General features: G+C 41.6%; 1 protein-coding gene across 2 annotated transcripts in view; it reads right to left on the bottom strand.

Moving 5' to 3' along the window:
• Positions 1–15805, bottom strand: part of LOC108934819 (IQ motif and SEC7 domain-containing protein 2-like) — a 71249-nt gene that overhangs the window by 41230 nt on the left and 14214 nt on the right. For both annotated transcript variants that reach the window (XM_029257136.1, XM_018752943.2), the window contains exon 2: positions 13858–13887. In XM_029257136.1, coding sequence (XP_029112969.1) covers positions 13858–13887 — 30 coding nt within the window. The remainder of the gene's footprint in view (positions 1–13857; positions 13888–15805) is intronic.

The following is a 15805-nucleotide window of genomic DNA, read 5'->3' as shown; positions in this document are numbered from 1 at the left end:
TCCAGTAAATGTGGGAAGTGTTGCAAGAGTGCACTGAGGCTAACAGTGCACTTTGGACCTGACAGGTAGAAGGACCTGTTGTAGCTCTGACAGCAGTGTAAAACTACTGCTCTGCCTGCAGCCCAAGACCCCTGACAGCTTGCCAAGACAGAGTGCCAAGGTCAGCACCAGGGCTCCATCATTACTCTATGATGTATGCCACACAGACGCCACGTCAAAGGGACTACAGCCCACAAAATGGCTCATCTCCTTGTGAAGACCTTAGCTCAGAGGGGTCCATCATTGAGGACAGGCCGAAGTAACTATAGCTACAGCCCTCAGACCCATATCCTTGTGTGTGTTGCAACAAACTGATCTCTCGCCAGGTGAAAGTACTTAATCTGTGCTGATACAATCAGAATGTCTGCCAAGCTGCTTCTATGACAGGTTCAACGACTAACTGCTGACTATGAGTGTTAAAGGTGGCAGTGAGAGAGAGTGAGCAAGCAGCTGTCGACCACCATGCTGAAGGCAGTTGCATGTTCCTGTGTTTTTGTGTGCAAGGGCTAGAGCTGTTTGAGGACCTCTGTTGCTATAAATGTTTCAGGAATAGTCACAATCAGTCTGTCTTTGCATGTGTAACAGTGTGAAAAGAAACAAGGGGGTTAAGCTTCAGGTTCAGGGATGTCCAAGAGCACAGTGATCAGGATATGGCAGGAGGCAGGCAGGCAGTTCTGGGAGAGTCAAATCAGTGATTATATCAACTAAGGATATTGATCCAGTTGCTTTATGTATATTACAGCTCTGAGTGCAGTTCTCTACATTAAGGAAGAGAGACCTCAACAGGACATCCATCAAAGGAGTATCTGGTTGTAAAGGCTGATCGTGGGACGGTAAGCAGGGGGTTTGGGGTCATGACCCTTACCCTGTCTCACTATAGCATCAAGGTGTTCAATGGGGGTGGTCTCCAACGGGGGGGGGCAGTGAATCATGGGGGTGACGGTGGTAGAAGTGGGGGGGAGGGGCGGAGTGAAGGACTGAGATTCTGGTGGATGGCTCTGGCCCTTACCTTGCCTGATCCGAGTGCCTGGCAGTGGGCAGGGCGCAGGGCTGGGGCAGGAGCAGCCGAGAAGGGCAGCAGTACTGATGGTGAGTCGAGTGGCTGTTAGCTGTCAGACTGGTGTGGAGGGAGGTAGTAGTAGTAGTAGCAGTAGCAGTAGTAGTTGTGGTGGTACTACGATTGGTACGAGTAGTAGTAGTAGAAGTAGTAGTAGAGGTGGAATTAGGAGGTGACCTGACACAGAGAAAGAAAGATAGAGATAGAGGTAGAGGAAGAGAGAGAGAGAAAAAATAAAGTCAAGAAAGAAAATAAAAAGGAGCAGACGACAAATACAGCTAGGCACATAACAGACATGCGTCAGCAGCAGCATGGCTAACAGCAGCGGGAAGAGAGAGCGCAGATGAGGCACAGTGACACCTACAGGACACAGAGGGAGCTGGCAGGCACTGCTAGCCCAGACTGGCTACGCTATCATCAGTAACCCACCCAAGTGGAATGAAAGCCCCTGCATCTCTGGGTTTGTGAAGCTACTCAAAATACCAAAATGTATGTTTTAAGTTTTGCCTGGCAGAATTTTTAAAAAAAAAAAAAAAAAAAAAAAAAAAAACTCAGCAAAACAGGTTGTCAGTACATGCAGTGTTAATGATAAATGCATGAAGTTAGTAAAGGTATTAGTCAATTAGACTAAGGGGGATGTGGTCTACATATAAACAGCTTAAAAACCTATTAAAATCAATCACGTAGGTGGAGATCTATACAGGTATTAAAGGAAAAGGGAAGCAGAATAAGTGGAATAAACCCAGGCAGCTTCATGAAATCACAAATCCAGGCTGCTTGCCCATACTCTGCACAACAGAACCATTTGTGCCTCTGCATAGCAGAGATATTATCTGAGTGGTATCTTTTATCACTATAGAAACGGAATACCCTCTTCATAAATTGTGTGCTTAGCAGCACAATTACATCCAGTTGTCTGACTACAATTCAGCCTTCCTCGAATTAAAAGCTTTAAAATGGGCTAACGTATCAAGGCCCTGTTCATTTTATGTATATCAAATGTATTCCAATGTAAAAGTAGATCGAATATAAAGGGAATCAACTATTTCAAAAGTGTTTAAGCCGGGTTTTGACACCAGCGGCAGAAATTAAGTCAAATTATCAGGGACACTGTAAGGAACTGGGTACGCCAGGAGCGGAGACAGTGTAACACGTTCAAGTACCAAAAGCATATATGACCATTTCTTCTCTGCACCTGCATGCATGGCTGCATTCTATTCTTCTATAAAGCGGGCTGTATAAAGACCATAGCTCTTCTGTGCAGATAAATTCTTGCAGATGTCGTCACTCATCTTTAAATGTACAATGTGCGTATACATTGTGCGCAGCAGACAGTGTAATGGCAGCATGAGAATTAACAGCTAGGTTTAGACACTTAAACAAGCAACTTGTCCGTGGACTAGTAATCTGTCCGTAGTAGTTCCTACGATGACACCTGGGCCTTGCTGCAGGCACATATGGTTCCCTGAATTGAGATTTGTATCTTGAGCCCTAATCTGTACAGTGAGGTCCTCTGCAGGCACGTGATGGCATACCAGGCCCTGGGCAGTTTGTAGGGCAGGCTGCCATGTGGTGTGACAGTGTGTCTTGTCTTGCCACTACATCTGACAGTCTTGCACTTGCAAGGAGTTGCCTGCTAACCCTTACGTCACTCTCTCGTGATGTCCCCTGGTTCTCTAAATAAGAGCCCTCTCTCTGCCTGTCTTGTCTAACAGCTATCAAGGTCTCTGTAACAGAGTCTGATTCTAACACTTGTTGGGACTGTTTTATACTATTATTCACAACTACACTTAAACATGTATGCAATGTAAAGTGTCATAGTGATATGGCCAAGGAAAATATCATGTTAACAGCCTTATATTACATCTTAAGCAGTAAAAGATAATCGATAACAATACATTCATCCTGCCATTTCATAGTTTTTCTACAACAGAAATAATGTAGATGCAGACAATGAGCAATGGTGACCTCAATGGTGTGTTCATTTACACTGTTCATGTTAACATAAATAAAAGACTGTTAGCTTTGACATTTTTGGCATGAATAATATCCTTATGTAGGGTGCGCCTCCTTTCTGGTGCACACGCAATAAGTAAGGGGAATGTCTTACACTGACTTCACTGAAGTAGATCGTTCAAGAGCAAATAAATTTTATTCACTTATCCACTATCCTTTTACCCCTCCGTCTGCCCTCCCAACTGGCAAAGGCTAAACACGGCACCAACAACCACACAAATACTGCTCACATTCTACACACACAGCACATAGTACAGCAGCAATGGAGAGCAGTGTTAAATAAAAGCAAGAGACACAGCAAGGACACAGAAAAAAGAAAGGAGTAATGCACCATGGAGATGATCATGAAGAGTAGTCAGGAGAGCTGCGGAACCAGACAGATGCTCATGTGGTGCACACGGTACTTCGTAAGACGCTGTGGTGAACACAGGGGCAGCAGGGGAACATAAGAGTTACATGCAGCAGTTTGAATGGAGGAGGAGGAGGAGGACATGGATCACAACCCACAGATAGGATAGAGATGGAGGAGGAAGAACAAGGCAGGGAAGGAGTGAAGGAGGGAAGAAAGTGCGTGCAAGTGTGAAGTGTTAGTCTGGGGCACGTTTCCAATATAAGGCCCTATGAGGATTCAGGAGATGTGCCAATGTGTCCATCAAGATGACTTCTATGGAACTATAAGAAAATGCATGCCGGTGAATGTGTCCTTATGTGCGTCAGGGATGGAACGTGGCATTTGGTTGCCTGTTTCGGAACTTCCAGAACCTTCTGGCCGGAGTAAACAAGCTGATGTTTTCTGGTCGTTTCACTATTGGACATCATCCTTATCCGGGATCAGCATTACATAAACGCCTGCGGACCAGAGCAGGGCACAAGTGAACCAGCCACTCCAGCAAATGAGAGCACTCCCTGAGCTCACCATGAGGACCAAGCGCACAGCACATCCCAATGGCTCGCTTTCCCCTAATTCGAAACATATGAAGACTACAAGGGAAAACTCGTCTCACTAACAACATAATAATAAGCCTGCTGGTATCCCCAGAGGACCTGTCAAAATGACTGTTTCAGGCATGTGACCAGGCATCAGGAAGTTACTTCATACATTAGCCTTTCTTTACATCACCTTTCACCCTCACCGGTTCTTTCACAATCTCCTTATCGATTTGATACGAAAAAAAGTTAAAGAGCACTGGGGAAACCCTGCTCAGATCGACAGCTGCAGCTCAGGACAGCCTGTTAAAGGGTCAGCAAGTACCAGGTGCAGCTTATCAAAAGATTCTATTATAAAGTTGAGTCAAGAGAATGTGGGAAAATGTTCACATTTAGAGGAGTTATTACAAGGAATTCAGTCAGATTTTTGCTTTTATATTTTGGTTCCATTGCTGCTAGTTGTGGTTAAAGTTCTGAAAAGCCATTTCAAGTTTGTTTTATTACTTACGAACAAAACATTTGCTTAGCTTTGTAAATAGGGAATTAGTTAAATGTATACTAAGTCCAGCTACCTGATGTCTGGTCACATGCCTGAACTTGAAATGCCCCGCTGTGTCACAAGCACCCATACTGCTTCCTGTTATATGGTAATACTGATAACAACATTCCCCTTTAAAAAAAAAGAAAAAAAAAAAAAGTGGTGTATATTATATTACACTGTCCCTGAGTTCCGCCCCCCTCTTGCAGTGTAACCGCTCAAGCAGTCCAAGGGTTGTATAAATGTTCTTGTGAATTCCCCTGCTGGGATTAATAACTTACCATCCTATCATACCTTTCTTTGCTTGTGTTGGGTGGTTTTCACTCTGAGGCATAGCGCTAAATTACTAAATATGACACCTTGTCTCAGGATTTCTGTTTGTATTGCAACACAATAACCTACACAAAGTTTATGGGTTATATTTCCTAGAATTCTTTCCCACGCGTAGCAACACAGAAGCATTGCGTCTTTCATCAAGAATCACCTGGAGCATAAACACCTCCACCAATTTTGCTTATTACTATGGGCTACAGCTGAACACATTATAAGTCCACTTTATCAGTAATGATAAAAATATTTGAGGAAATGACACTTCAGACGCAGTGTGAGTCATACTGTTTAACATGAACCTTACAAGACTAATTTCTCAGTCACTGTAACTGTTCCATACAAACATTTGTGGATTATTGTGTTAAGAATTTTCACTGAAAATAGTTTTAAACTCAAAAACTTACTTAGCATGTATCTGATCCACCTCCACAACCTAGTTGTGCTTCATGCCATCTCATTCTCCATCTCTGCTCCTGCCCACTCTCTTGCACAGTCCAGTTCCTCTCCTGCCCTGATCAAATATGAAAACTGTAGTGCACACAAGCAGTTCATAGCAGTTGCACAAGTGTTTCCTAGTTGCCATAGCTTTTGAAATTGTAAAGAGCTTGACAGCTCTATTTCTCTCCACTGTAGAATTTCCTCACAATGCAGCCATTTACCAAAACACTAAGTCCTGTCAAACCTCTGTCACTGCCAGCTCCGGTTATTGGCTGGGCCACGGCAGCATCACACAATGTCACCCATCATTCACTTGCTCAGTCTGTTTTATTCCATTTCCCACCACCTCTTTCGACTCCCTCCCTCTCTCTGCCATTTTGGTCATTTCATCCATCGTCTGATCCCCCTCCCGTTGTCTCCTTGCGCCTCTCTCTCCAGCTCTCCCTTCCTCATGACACTCCCTGCTTTATCCCTCGCCCACACTGTTCTTCACATGAGCGCTTGTGATAATTTACACCGTTCCCATGGCAACCATGCTGTCGAGCACAGCACAGGAGCATGAGCACGCATGTGTGTGCGCACATCCTTTCCATGTCTTTGTGTGTTTTGGGGTGTTTGAAAGTGCTTGTGCATCATGGATCTTGACACGACACATGGCTTTGTTCGTTTTCCCATGTACCACAGAAGTGAGGAGAACCGTACGGTCCAGCAGAAGCCATTAAACCACCATCCATCAGTGCAGTTTTGCTCCTTGACTATGTTACTCACACAGATGGGAGAGGGGAGGAAAAAAAAAAAAAAAAAAAAAATTCAACCTAGTGACAGATGCCTACATGAACTGATCCTATCAATGAAATTAGTGATACTGCATTTACATAAAAATTACTACAGTGAACTGTGCTGGTATTACAGATTCTGTGAAGTGGCTACATATGGGAAAAAAGTACAGTATAAACACTAATTATTGTAATGCAGCAAAATACAGTAGAACCCATCTAGTTTGTCAAAAAAAGTAAAATCTATAAGTTATGGACAAATATTTTGCTGCAAAAGTACACTTATCATAACGGAGGTAACTTTCCAACTTGGTAGTGCCCCATAAATATTTAATCATATGTTTACTGTAAGGAGAGCAGGCTGTTTAGTGAAGCAATTTGGATTTTCAACACTCATGCATGAAGACAAATCACAACAGCTTAAAAGCTGCCACTTAATGTCAAACAACCTCAGTGTATGCACTGACAATGCAAAACAAAGAAAACACAGTATTTTACTGAGCCTGGAAAGGTCTGAGTTGCAAGTAATACAAAGAAAAAATAACTAGACTCTAAACCACAGCATCTGGCAGCAGAGAATAAACTATTGCAGAAGCATTTCACATGTGGCTCCTGTTCTTGACCTGGATACAGTTAGTGTCACTTCGATCACAGTGTGATTGTTCCGAAAAGAGCAACGAGAGCCCCCAAAGCGAGAGCTTCCACAAGTCTCTGTCAGCTGTATTGAACAGGGATTTTGGTACTTCTTGTGTGCTATTGCTCTGGTGGGAGCTCTAAATGAACTGCAGCAAGCAATGCTCACCTGTTCAATTCAGCTCTTGTGAGACTCAAATGTGGCAGTGCATTGAAAGGAGATTAATAACCGCATACTACAGTATATCTGCAATAAGGACAATATGGGGTTACGCTTCAGACCTAGGAACAAATTCTAACTCTTCGGGATATTTGGAACAAGTCAGGTAAACTCCAACAAAGGGATGCCAGCACACTTCTAGAACTTTTGCATCAAACTCAAAACACAATACTATTAATATGAAATTTTATGCAATTTCCACTTAATATTGAAACAATAAAGCAGGAATACTATATATAACATTTCAAAAGATACTGAAAGTGAGTGGGGTTCCCTTTTTTGCTGAGGCAGAAAACTGATTCAGTGCTTCACACTAAATTACATCATCTGTGAGAAAAGGGTGACATTAACTCAGGAAGTCAAATTGTTATAGTAAAATGGTTGTAACACGTTCAAAGTCCCTTTTGAAAAAACCTGTGAACCAGCAAGATGAGAAACATCCACGGTTGAGCAAGGCTGTGTTGTTCTATAATGTGAAAGCGAATGAGGCGGACTACTTTTCTGTGGTGTTTTCCCCTTAGATTTGCTTACAGTTAGCATGACTTCAGCTGTTTTGAAACAAACCAAGCATGACAGGGCCCTGAGTCTGTGGTGCACCTGGAGCCTCATTCCCATCCCATCCTACAGCCAAACCACGCTTCCCGCACACAGCCAGTATGTTGCTATGGTGAACATTAGCAAATGAAGACAGTTGCCACAGTAACAGAAGCCTCCACTGTTATTAATTGAATACTTTTAGCTCAGGTTGGAAGGTCAAAAGTTCCAATTTAGTGATACACAACCTGTGACCTAACATCTGCACATCTATGCACTGTTTGTATTTTTGTATTTATATTACATACAGGACATATGTAGGCAGAAACACATGCTGTACGTCCCAAACCAAGAGCTCTTTGGGCTTCTCTTCTTGCCTTGCCAATTCAAGGAACTAATTTATCATCACACCACTGCTGTCAAAGAGCATAAAAAAATTGTCCTAATTTAGTCTTGCAGCAGGGAGCAGAATGAGACATGAGTAGGTCAGCTAGTTCTTTCTTCTGGTACAAGATCCTATGCGCTTTAAATTCTCCCCAGTCAGGCTTCACAGACTAAAGTTAGTCAGAATTTCCAGATAGTGCTAACTTGGCTGTTTGAGGCCACTTATTCATCTTTCACCTTTTCATCTATTCTCTGTGGACACACTGCAAATTTTGCACATATCAGAAAGCATTAACTCCTGAGGTCTAGGCAACCTTCGATGGCTGATTTCAGTTATTCTAATTACATCTATCCATTGTGTAAGAGCAGACTTAAATAGGACAGAGGATGTCCTGAGTGCCATTTAGTGTCCCATGAGAAAGTGCAAGAGCAAAGGAACATTGGGAAGTTAGTCTTTTTCACACAGTAAGTATATTTTAAGCATAAAAATTCAGTACATCATTACAAAATGAAGAATAAAAATATATTAATCAAATCCCTGAGCATCAAATTTAAGCAAACTCTTCATTTGTTATCAAGGTAGGGGAACGTTAACACCTAGAACATGCAACCTCAAGGTGAGTGAATGTGGGAGGTGAGGGGGTGGCTAATGAAGCAGAATAGCCAAAATGGAAAGCTTGCCAATTTCTATGGCAACCACACTCCATCGTAGCCTCTGTCCATCTACAGTACAGCTAAGACAGCATGTACTTGATCAACAAGCCGAATGGGGGAAATCAAAACGAAATGAACATGTTGCTACAAGGGAGCAGTGTACTTTCTTCCCTTTGGGAGCAACATAAGCATCAGCAGGGTCATGTGAAAGAAGACCTCACCTCTATACAGCCATGTAGGAGTGACAGACGTGTGGGAGCTCTCAGCAGCTCTCACACCCAGCTTTGGTAACATGGTGTTCCCAGCCAGCCGGCTGTCACAGTAGGAGATGAAAAGGCACCAAGGACCCAAATGAACACTAATCTCCCCTTGGAGGCACCCTCCATCTATGAGCACATGGAACATCTGTTGGCTTCAAGTCATGTTAAAGCGTCACATAAAGCAGGAGTCATGCATTGCTGAAGGAGGGCAATTCCAAGCATTGCTGTCACATCAAGAACTAAAATTCCACAGGAATCTCCAGTCCAGACTGCATTCAGTTTCCAGGTAACTCAATCACAATACATCATGTCTGACCATTACAAAGCCCAAGAAATATATTTTTCAGGAATGTGCAGAAGTCTTGAGAGGCTTGTTACAAGTTAGTTTAATCACTTGCATAAATGGGAATGCCTGTTAAGCACAGTCCCTTTAAAACAACGGTGCATATTTAGTCCAGATACCAGAGTGCTGTCTGCATTGCTGTGTCCAGTAACACACTCTGGGACTGATTTACAGTGCAGCTGCGGCTTCCCCACGAACGCACGCTGTTTCTGCAGTTGTATCTGCCAGCGAAGACCACTAAAGAAGAGAGGAGCAGACTGGGACTCCGTGCAGCTTCTGACAGTGAGACCCTCCTCATGAAAGCCCTCAGGATACACGGAGAAGTGCGCTGACATTTTCAGTACCCATGTGAGGGGCTCCAGGTCAACTCAATCTGACCAAAATACTACATACCATGGTGATACCTTCGAGAATTCAATAATCAATTTAAACCTGTTTTACACTTGACAATTCCTTGCAGTACCTTTTTTAATTTTAAAAAAAAAAAAAAAAAAAAAAAAAAAAAAAAAAAAAAATGAAAAAAAAACCACACACTTTGTGGTTAGACTGAATTCACCCCTCACCTCCACCAAGGACAGCCTTGACATCTGAGTCTTAGTACATGCCATTGTGAACAATGTTGCTTGAATGCCATGCTATGTACTGAATGTGAGCACGCGCCCAGGGATACCTGAGCCAGCGCAGCACAGCGCTGCATGGCAACATGACTAGAAGGCAGGAGTTTTTTTTCCACTAAAGGAAGATGAGCCAGCCAGTATTTTCATTACAGTACCAGAAAGGTTTCAGTGCACTGTTTCCATCATGGGTGGTGTAAACCAACTCAAGCACAAGAGATGCAGGGCTGGAATACACAACAACAGTCTATATTATGTACACTACTGAAATATACTGTGAGAAGCAGATATGTAACTTGATAAGTTTTTTTTGCATCAGAGAGGCAATAGTGACTTGCACAAGCTTCACAAAAGGGGGTGTATTGTTAATTTGAGAATCACAACATCATCTTCATCTGCAACCAAACACATTTCAAGCAGTCGAAAATGGATTTTCACAAGACAATGAATTTTCACAACACACCCATCATGTTCCCATATCAGCAGTCTTTAGTGTAAGCATTTTAACTCAAAATTTGCAGTATTGCAGAATCCTAGCGAACTTTGTTGCTTTATCATTACCACACTAAGTAATAGGCACTCATGACCACCGATGACAAGGTCAGAGAAAGTCTTTGAGAAATACCCATTTCTGAGCTTCCTGGATTCAGGAGTGCTGGAGTCAGGGCCAAACCTAACAAATAATATTTAGCTATGTAATACAATGCTAAAATAACACCAAACGAAAAATACGTCTTGTACATAGCTTGCAAACTCAGAGGAAATATACTTAGTATGTCTCACTAAACTTCATAACATCTCCAGAAAATTCTGCGTACGTTCCAAAATCAGAACAAGCAATCTACATCAGATACTGCAAAAGAAACAGCATCTAATCTCAGATGACCCTCAAACATAATTACCCTAATAATTTCCGCTAGTCATAACCATATGCATAATTAGTACTGACCACACTGAGTCATCATTGTCAAACATACAAACACTAAGACCTTGGGTGAATAGGAAAAGCTGCTAACAGAGACTGAAATCTGTAGTGGTAATATTGTAATAACACTGAACATCTGGCCATTTTCACAGGAGGGGAAAAAAAAAAAAAATTATTAATTTTAGCAAAATAACTAGCTTTGTCCAAACTGGTGATATTCCTGTAGAGAGTTTCAAAGTCAAATTTAAAAGTGGTTTTGTGATGAACTGGTTTGTATGTAGGATAGAAACAGTAGTTATACTGGAATTTGGTCCAATCCCCAAAAGCACTGTAGCATTACACTGATCACATGTTTGTTGAAATTCTATTGAACAATAATCGTATCAATGCCTATGGGAAACGGACAACTCTAATGGCATCCTATTGACACCTTGTTAACAATACAGACCATTTTATATCATCTAAAACTACAATCATTTTCCCATAAGGGCAAATACTACTGTTCCTGATTACAAAATGAGGTAAACCACTGAAGCATACTTGCTAGGAATAAACACATAAATTAGCTTTGCAATGCAAGTATAATCTGATTCTTTAAATAATCCTCATTAACTAGTTCCATCCATCTAGCCAAGCACTTTCTGAATTGCCCCATCACACAGTTAAATATCAAAATATACCAAACAATTACCTTTAATGAAAGAGAAAGCTGTAATTGCGATGCATTGGGATTTTCGTGTTTGGCATCATGTTGCAGCAGTACTCACTTCTAAGACACAACTTGAGTGACTACTATAAAACACTATACTTGTATGGTGGAAGTAATAATTTAATGTTGTATATAGTTACAGCTGAAGTCAAATCAACATAACAAGATTAATAAAAAGTAAAGAAAACTTAAAGGAAATTTATATTTCCTCTATGTTACTGGCTTGTAAATGTTCTGATATGTACCAAAAAACATTGCCGATATCAAGAAAAACGAATGTCACCTTGGACAAAGGCATCAACTAAATCAATATTAATAAGCATCATCAACACGACAGTAATAAAAGTAATGAAATTTTAAATGGCATGCAAGATTCCATGCTGTCCATCCCTATAGAACTATGCAATTCAATGTTCCTGTCACTTTGCATTCATTATGATACACGCAGGAAATTATCATAAACACAATTCAAATCTTCAAAAGGCCACCTCCACATTTCAAAACCTTTGTTTGTTTAAGTATAAAAAGCATCGGCTGTCACTGCTGAGAAGAGTATGTTTAAATGTCAGCTAAGTCCTATTCATTAGGTTGCTAAGCCAATCGGAGCGGAAAGCCAGGCCTGGCTTGCCTGTGGACCTATATCCAAGTCTGCCCTTGTTACAGGGACTGCATTTTTCTGTAACATAGGACCTCACCTCACCTCCTGTGTGCCAGTTTATTTTTAGTGCTCTAGAAGACAAGGAGACTGAAGCAATAAATTCACAGGAGCTTTTATGCATTGTCTAGCCTTCAGCTTACGTACTGTGTAATAAACGGTTTTCATCTGTAGCATACTGCACAACCGCAATTATATATTGTCACAGCGAGATTGAGTTAACTGGAGCACGGAAATAGGATAGGTGCTTTTGGAAACCCCAGTTACAAAGTGAGAGATTAACACTAAATATTAAGCATATTTTATCTGGTTATTTGGTTTTGTTTGTTATAAAAAGCAGTTAAAATATCAACGTATTAAGGAGTCAACAAATTTGCTCTTGCCATTTTTAGTAATTCCACAAACACCTCAGTCCCAGAAATTACCAGTGTGGACATGGCCTGGGTTGGAAACCCAATAGTAACCTATACTTTGTACAGGTTAGGAGCACTTCAGTTGTACACAATGACAGCTTTCTTTGAAAAAAAGGAAACCCTGCCTTTCACATTTTCAAAGCATCATGTCTTAAAACATCAGTGTCAGTACACAGTGAGCCATGAAGAGCTGCAACACGTACCACACACTACACAAGATGACTGCTCAGCAGTTTCCTTGAAAATGTCACCGAAATACCATAGTAGCATGGCAGCATTCTTAGGAATACCTGCTGAAGGGCCTGAGAGTGGCAGACCCTGGTCCTTCCACATCAGAGTCATTTCAGATGCTGGGACATTGTTGGAGAGCTTACAGTTAAAGGTAGTGGTCTGCCGGTGGTCTGAATTCACTGTGCCAAAGTGTCCCAGGAATTCCTTGCATGCACTGTTTTTGTTTCAGCCTTCTTATTAATCTGTTACTTTGGCTCATCATTTGAATTCAGAACATGATTTGTCATGACACAATTCTCAGATTTTTGTGAGAGCAGGCATATTTGCAAGCAAAAGTACAAATATGCCTTATTCCAGTCCATTACTTCAAAATGTGCTTAATTTATGATTACAATTACAGTATTTGTAGCTTTTGGGAAATCTGTAGATGATCTCTAATTACAAATATTTTTTCTGAAGCATACACCTATTTATGACATATTACCATCATGTAACAGACCAATTGTGTGCAAATAATTAACTGGCTGAAACAAAACCAGCATACATGCTGGGTCACAGGATCAGTACTTCAAAGAACAGTTTCAATGTTTATAGGGCATTCTTTTTCCTCCATAAGCATTGATACAGACATAACTTCATACCATAGGGCTCAAACTCCTATTCTTTGCAGGCTGAATGAAGGCAGGTTTATGCTCCAATTTTGTCCTAAAATTAGTAATAAATGTATTGGTTCCATTATTTGACAGAAAAAACTGTTAAGTTAATTTAAACGCTGCAGTTTTTGTGTTACGTATTCAAGAAATATTCCATTTAAATACTGAAAACGTAAAGTTTGTACAATTTAAGCACTGAAAGAAGTTAACGTGAAAACTTGCATGGACATATCCAGCCAGGAATGCAGTTTGAGCCATCTGCTCCAAGAAAAGGAAATAAACTGCACAGTGCTTGACAACGAAAATATCTGCAGAGAAACTGCCTATCAATTCTATGAATCAAGTTCAAGAAACAGTCATTTCAACAGCAATTTTGTTTCTTTACCTTAAATCATAGAAAGTATAATTATCATTTAACAGTCAAACCACACTTTGGGTAAATTCGTCAGTGATGGGAGGATAACTGATGCTAAAGACTGAGAAAGGATGGAACAGAAAGGTTACAGACCTGGCTTTTTTAGAGCAGTCTCCATCTGGCCTGGGGATGAAAGGAATATAGAGAAGGGAGAGAGAAAGAGAGATGAGTCAATTACTTCATAACAAATGTCTGTTACACACAGACATGCACAAGAAAACCTGATGTGAATAAAGAAATTCTGCAGCTCCCACATTTAAACTCCTGAATTACTGCATCAGGTGAAAATCCAGCTCAGCATTTAACTACTGACTCAGATCTACATTTTGTCAATGAATAATATTACTGCAAAATCTGTTGTTTTCCATTTTCCCCCCATTCTCAACCCACTTTAGAAGTGTCTCGTATCTGGCAGGCGCAGGAAGCAGTTGACGTGTGCTCATTTGACCCACGGCAAACCAGTTGGAACCATGTGGGAGGAATAAGTGATAACCAGAGGAGCAACACCACCGCTGGTACCTATAGGCACCTAACGAGACGTGAGTCCTTCTGTGGTGACCAGCAGCGGTACAAGCCCCTGCTGGTTCTCCCACCCACCCATGGCGTAACAAAGTCTGTTTTCATTGCACATGCAAGACTCTCATTCACAAGCAGCAAAGGACACAGTCCAGATTTAAACTCCTGGAGGCCCGATATCCGTTCTTGCATGGGTCTTGGCATTTCTTTCTCTCTAATAATGAGACAAACACCGGATTTTCATCATAAGTGTTATTTACTGTTGTGTCAAGTTACATGCATTCTCTTTCCAAAATATTATTCTCTGCTGTAACTACTGTATCACAGACAAAAATTCTGAGGGGAGGGTACACCCTGGAAGGAACAACATTCAATGGCAAGGTACCCACACACAGTCACTCATCCAATCAGACACTAAAAGCAATTTAGAGTCACAAATCCACCTGAACTGCATGTCTTTGGAGTGTGGGAGGAAACCCACATAGAGACGGGAAGAACGTGCAAAATCCACAGACTGAGTGGTGCTTAAACCCATGTTTTCACCAGCCGGGCATTGTGAGGCAGCAGTGTTACTTGCTGCACCCCTGTGCCACCTTCAAAGGAAGAAGAGTATTTAATATAACTTCTGAAACTACAAAGTAATAGTCAGTGTCTACATCCCAATGCAGACCATTGCTTTTCAAGCCAGGTTTGTGTTTGGAAATAATAAAAAACATTGGAAATAATAAACTCGGCAACTGCATTCTCAAAGCAGCTTAAGCAACATACTGCCAAGTCATCCGGCCCAGCAACTCAACGAAAGGCTCATTTGTTTGTCTTCTATCATCATATACACAAGAGACAGCACAAACCAAAGGGAGACCATGGCAGACTAAAGATCTCTTTCTCAACGTAAGCATCTGCTAAACTGTCCAGCACTTCTTCTCTGTTCTGCTCATACTCCTCTACCCTCTATTAGAATGTGCTCAAGGTATGCTGGGGAAAAAGGCATAGATAACAAAAAAAAAAAAACAAACCATCTGGGCAGAAACGAATAGGTAAGTGGAAGTGGATTGTGGTAAATGTGAGTGGATTTGTCATCAGTACATTGTAAGCCACCTTGGTGAATCAGGTGTGTGTGCTGATAACATAAGACAGAGTTCACTGGAAGTCACTTTGGAGAAAAGCATCTGCTAAATAAATAAATCTAAAAGTAAAATGTAAGTGGAGGTAGGGCTGTGTGTGTCCAGCGTGAATGTGCACCTTAGCATTTTGCTTTCTCTCATCTGTGCACACATCCTTCAGGAAAGCCACACCCAACCAGTGATGGGGGTCGAGTCCAAGAGTAGGGGCTGCGCAGACCTCGGGGCAGAGCCACACCACTTGCATCAGTCCACGAATGCGTCATAATCCTTCACATGGCACTACCCACACAGCGCATTCGGCAGGCACCCGGGTACAGGGGCTGATGTGGGAGGTGTCAAACACTGTTTCAAACTGAAGAGAGACGACTCCTTTCAGTCCAAGCATTCTTCATGTATTTCAG

Source organism: Scleropages formosus, chromosome 1 (genome assembly GCF_900964775.1).
Source record: "Scleropages formosus chromosome 1, fSclFor1.1, whole genome shotgun sequence".
NCBI lineage: Eukaryota > Metazoa > Chordata > Actinopteri > Osteoglossiformes > Osteoglossidae > Scleropages > Scleropages formosus.
Note: the sequence above shows the minus strand (reverse complement) of the source record. Positions and strands in the feature narration are given on the sequence as shown.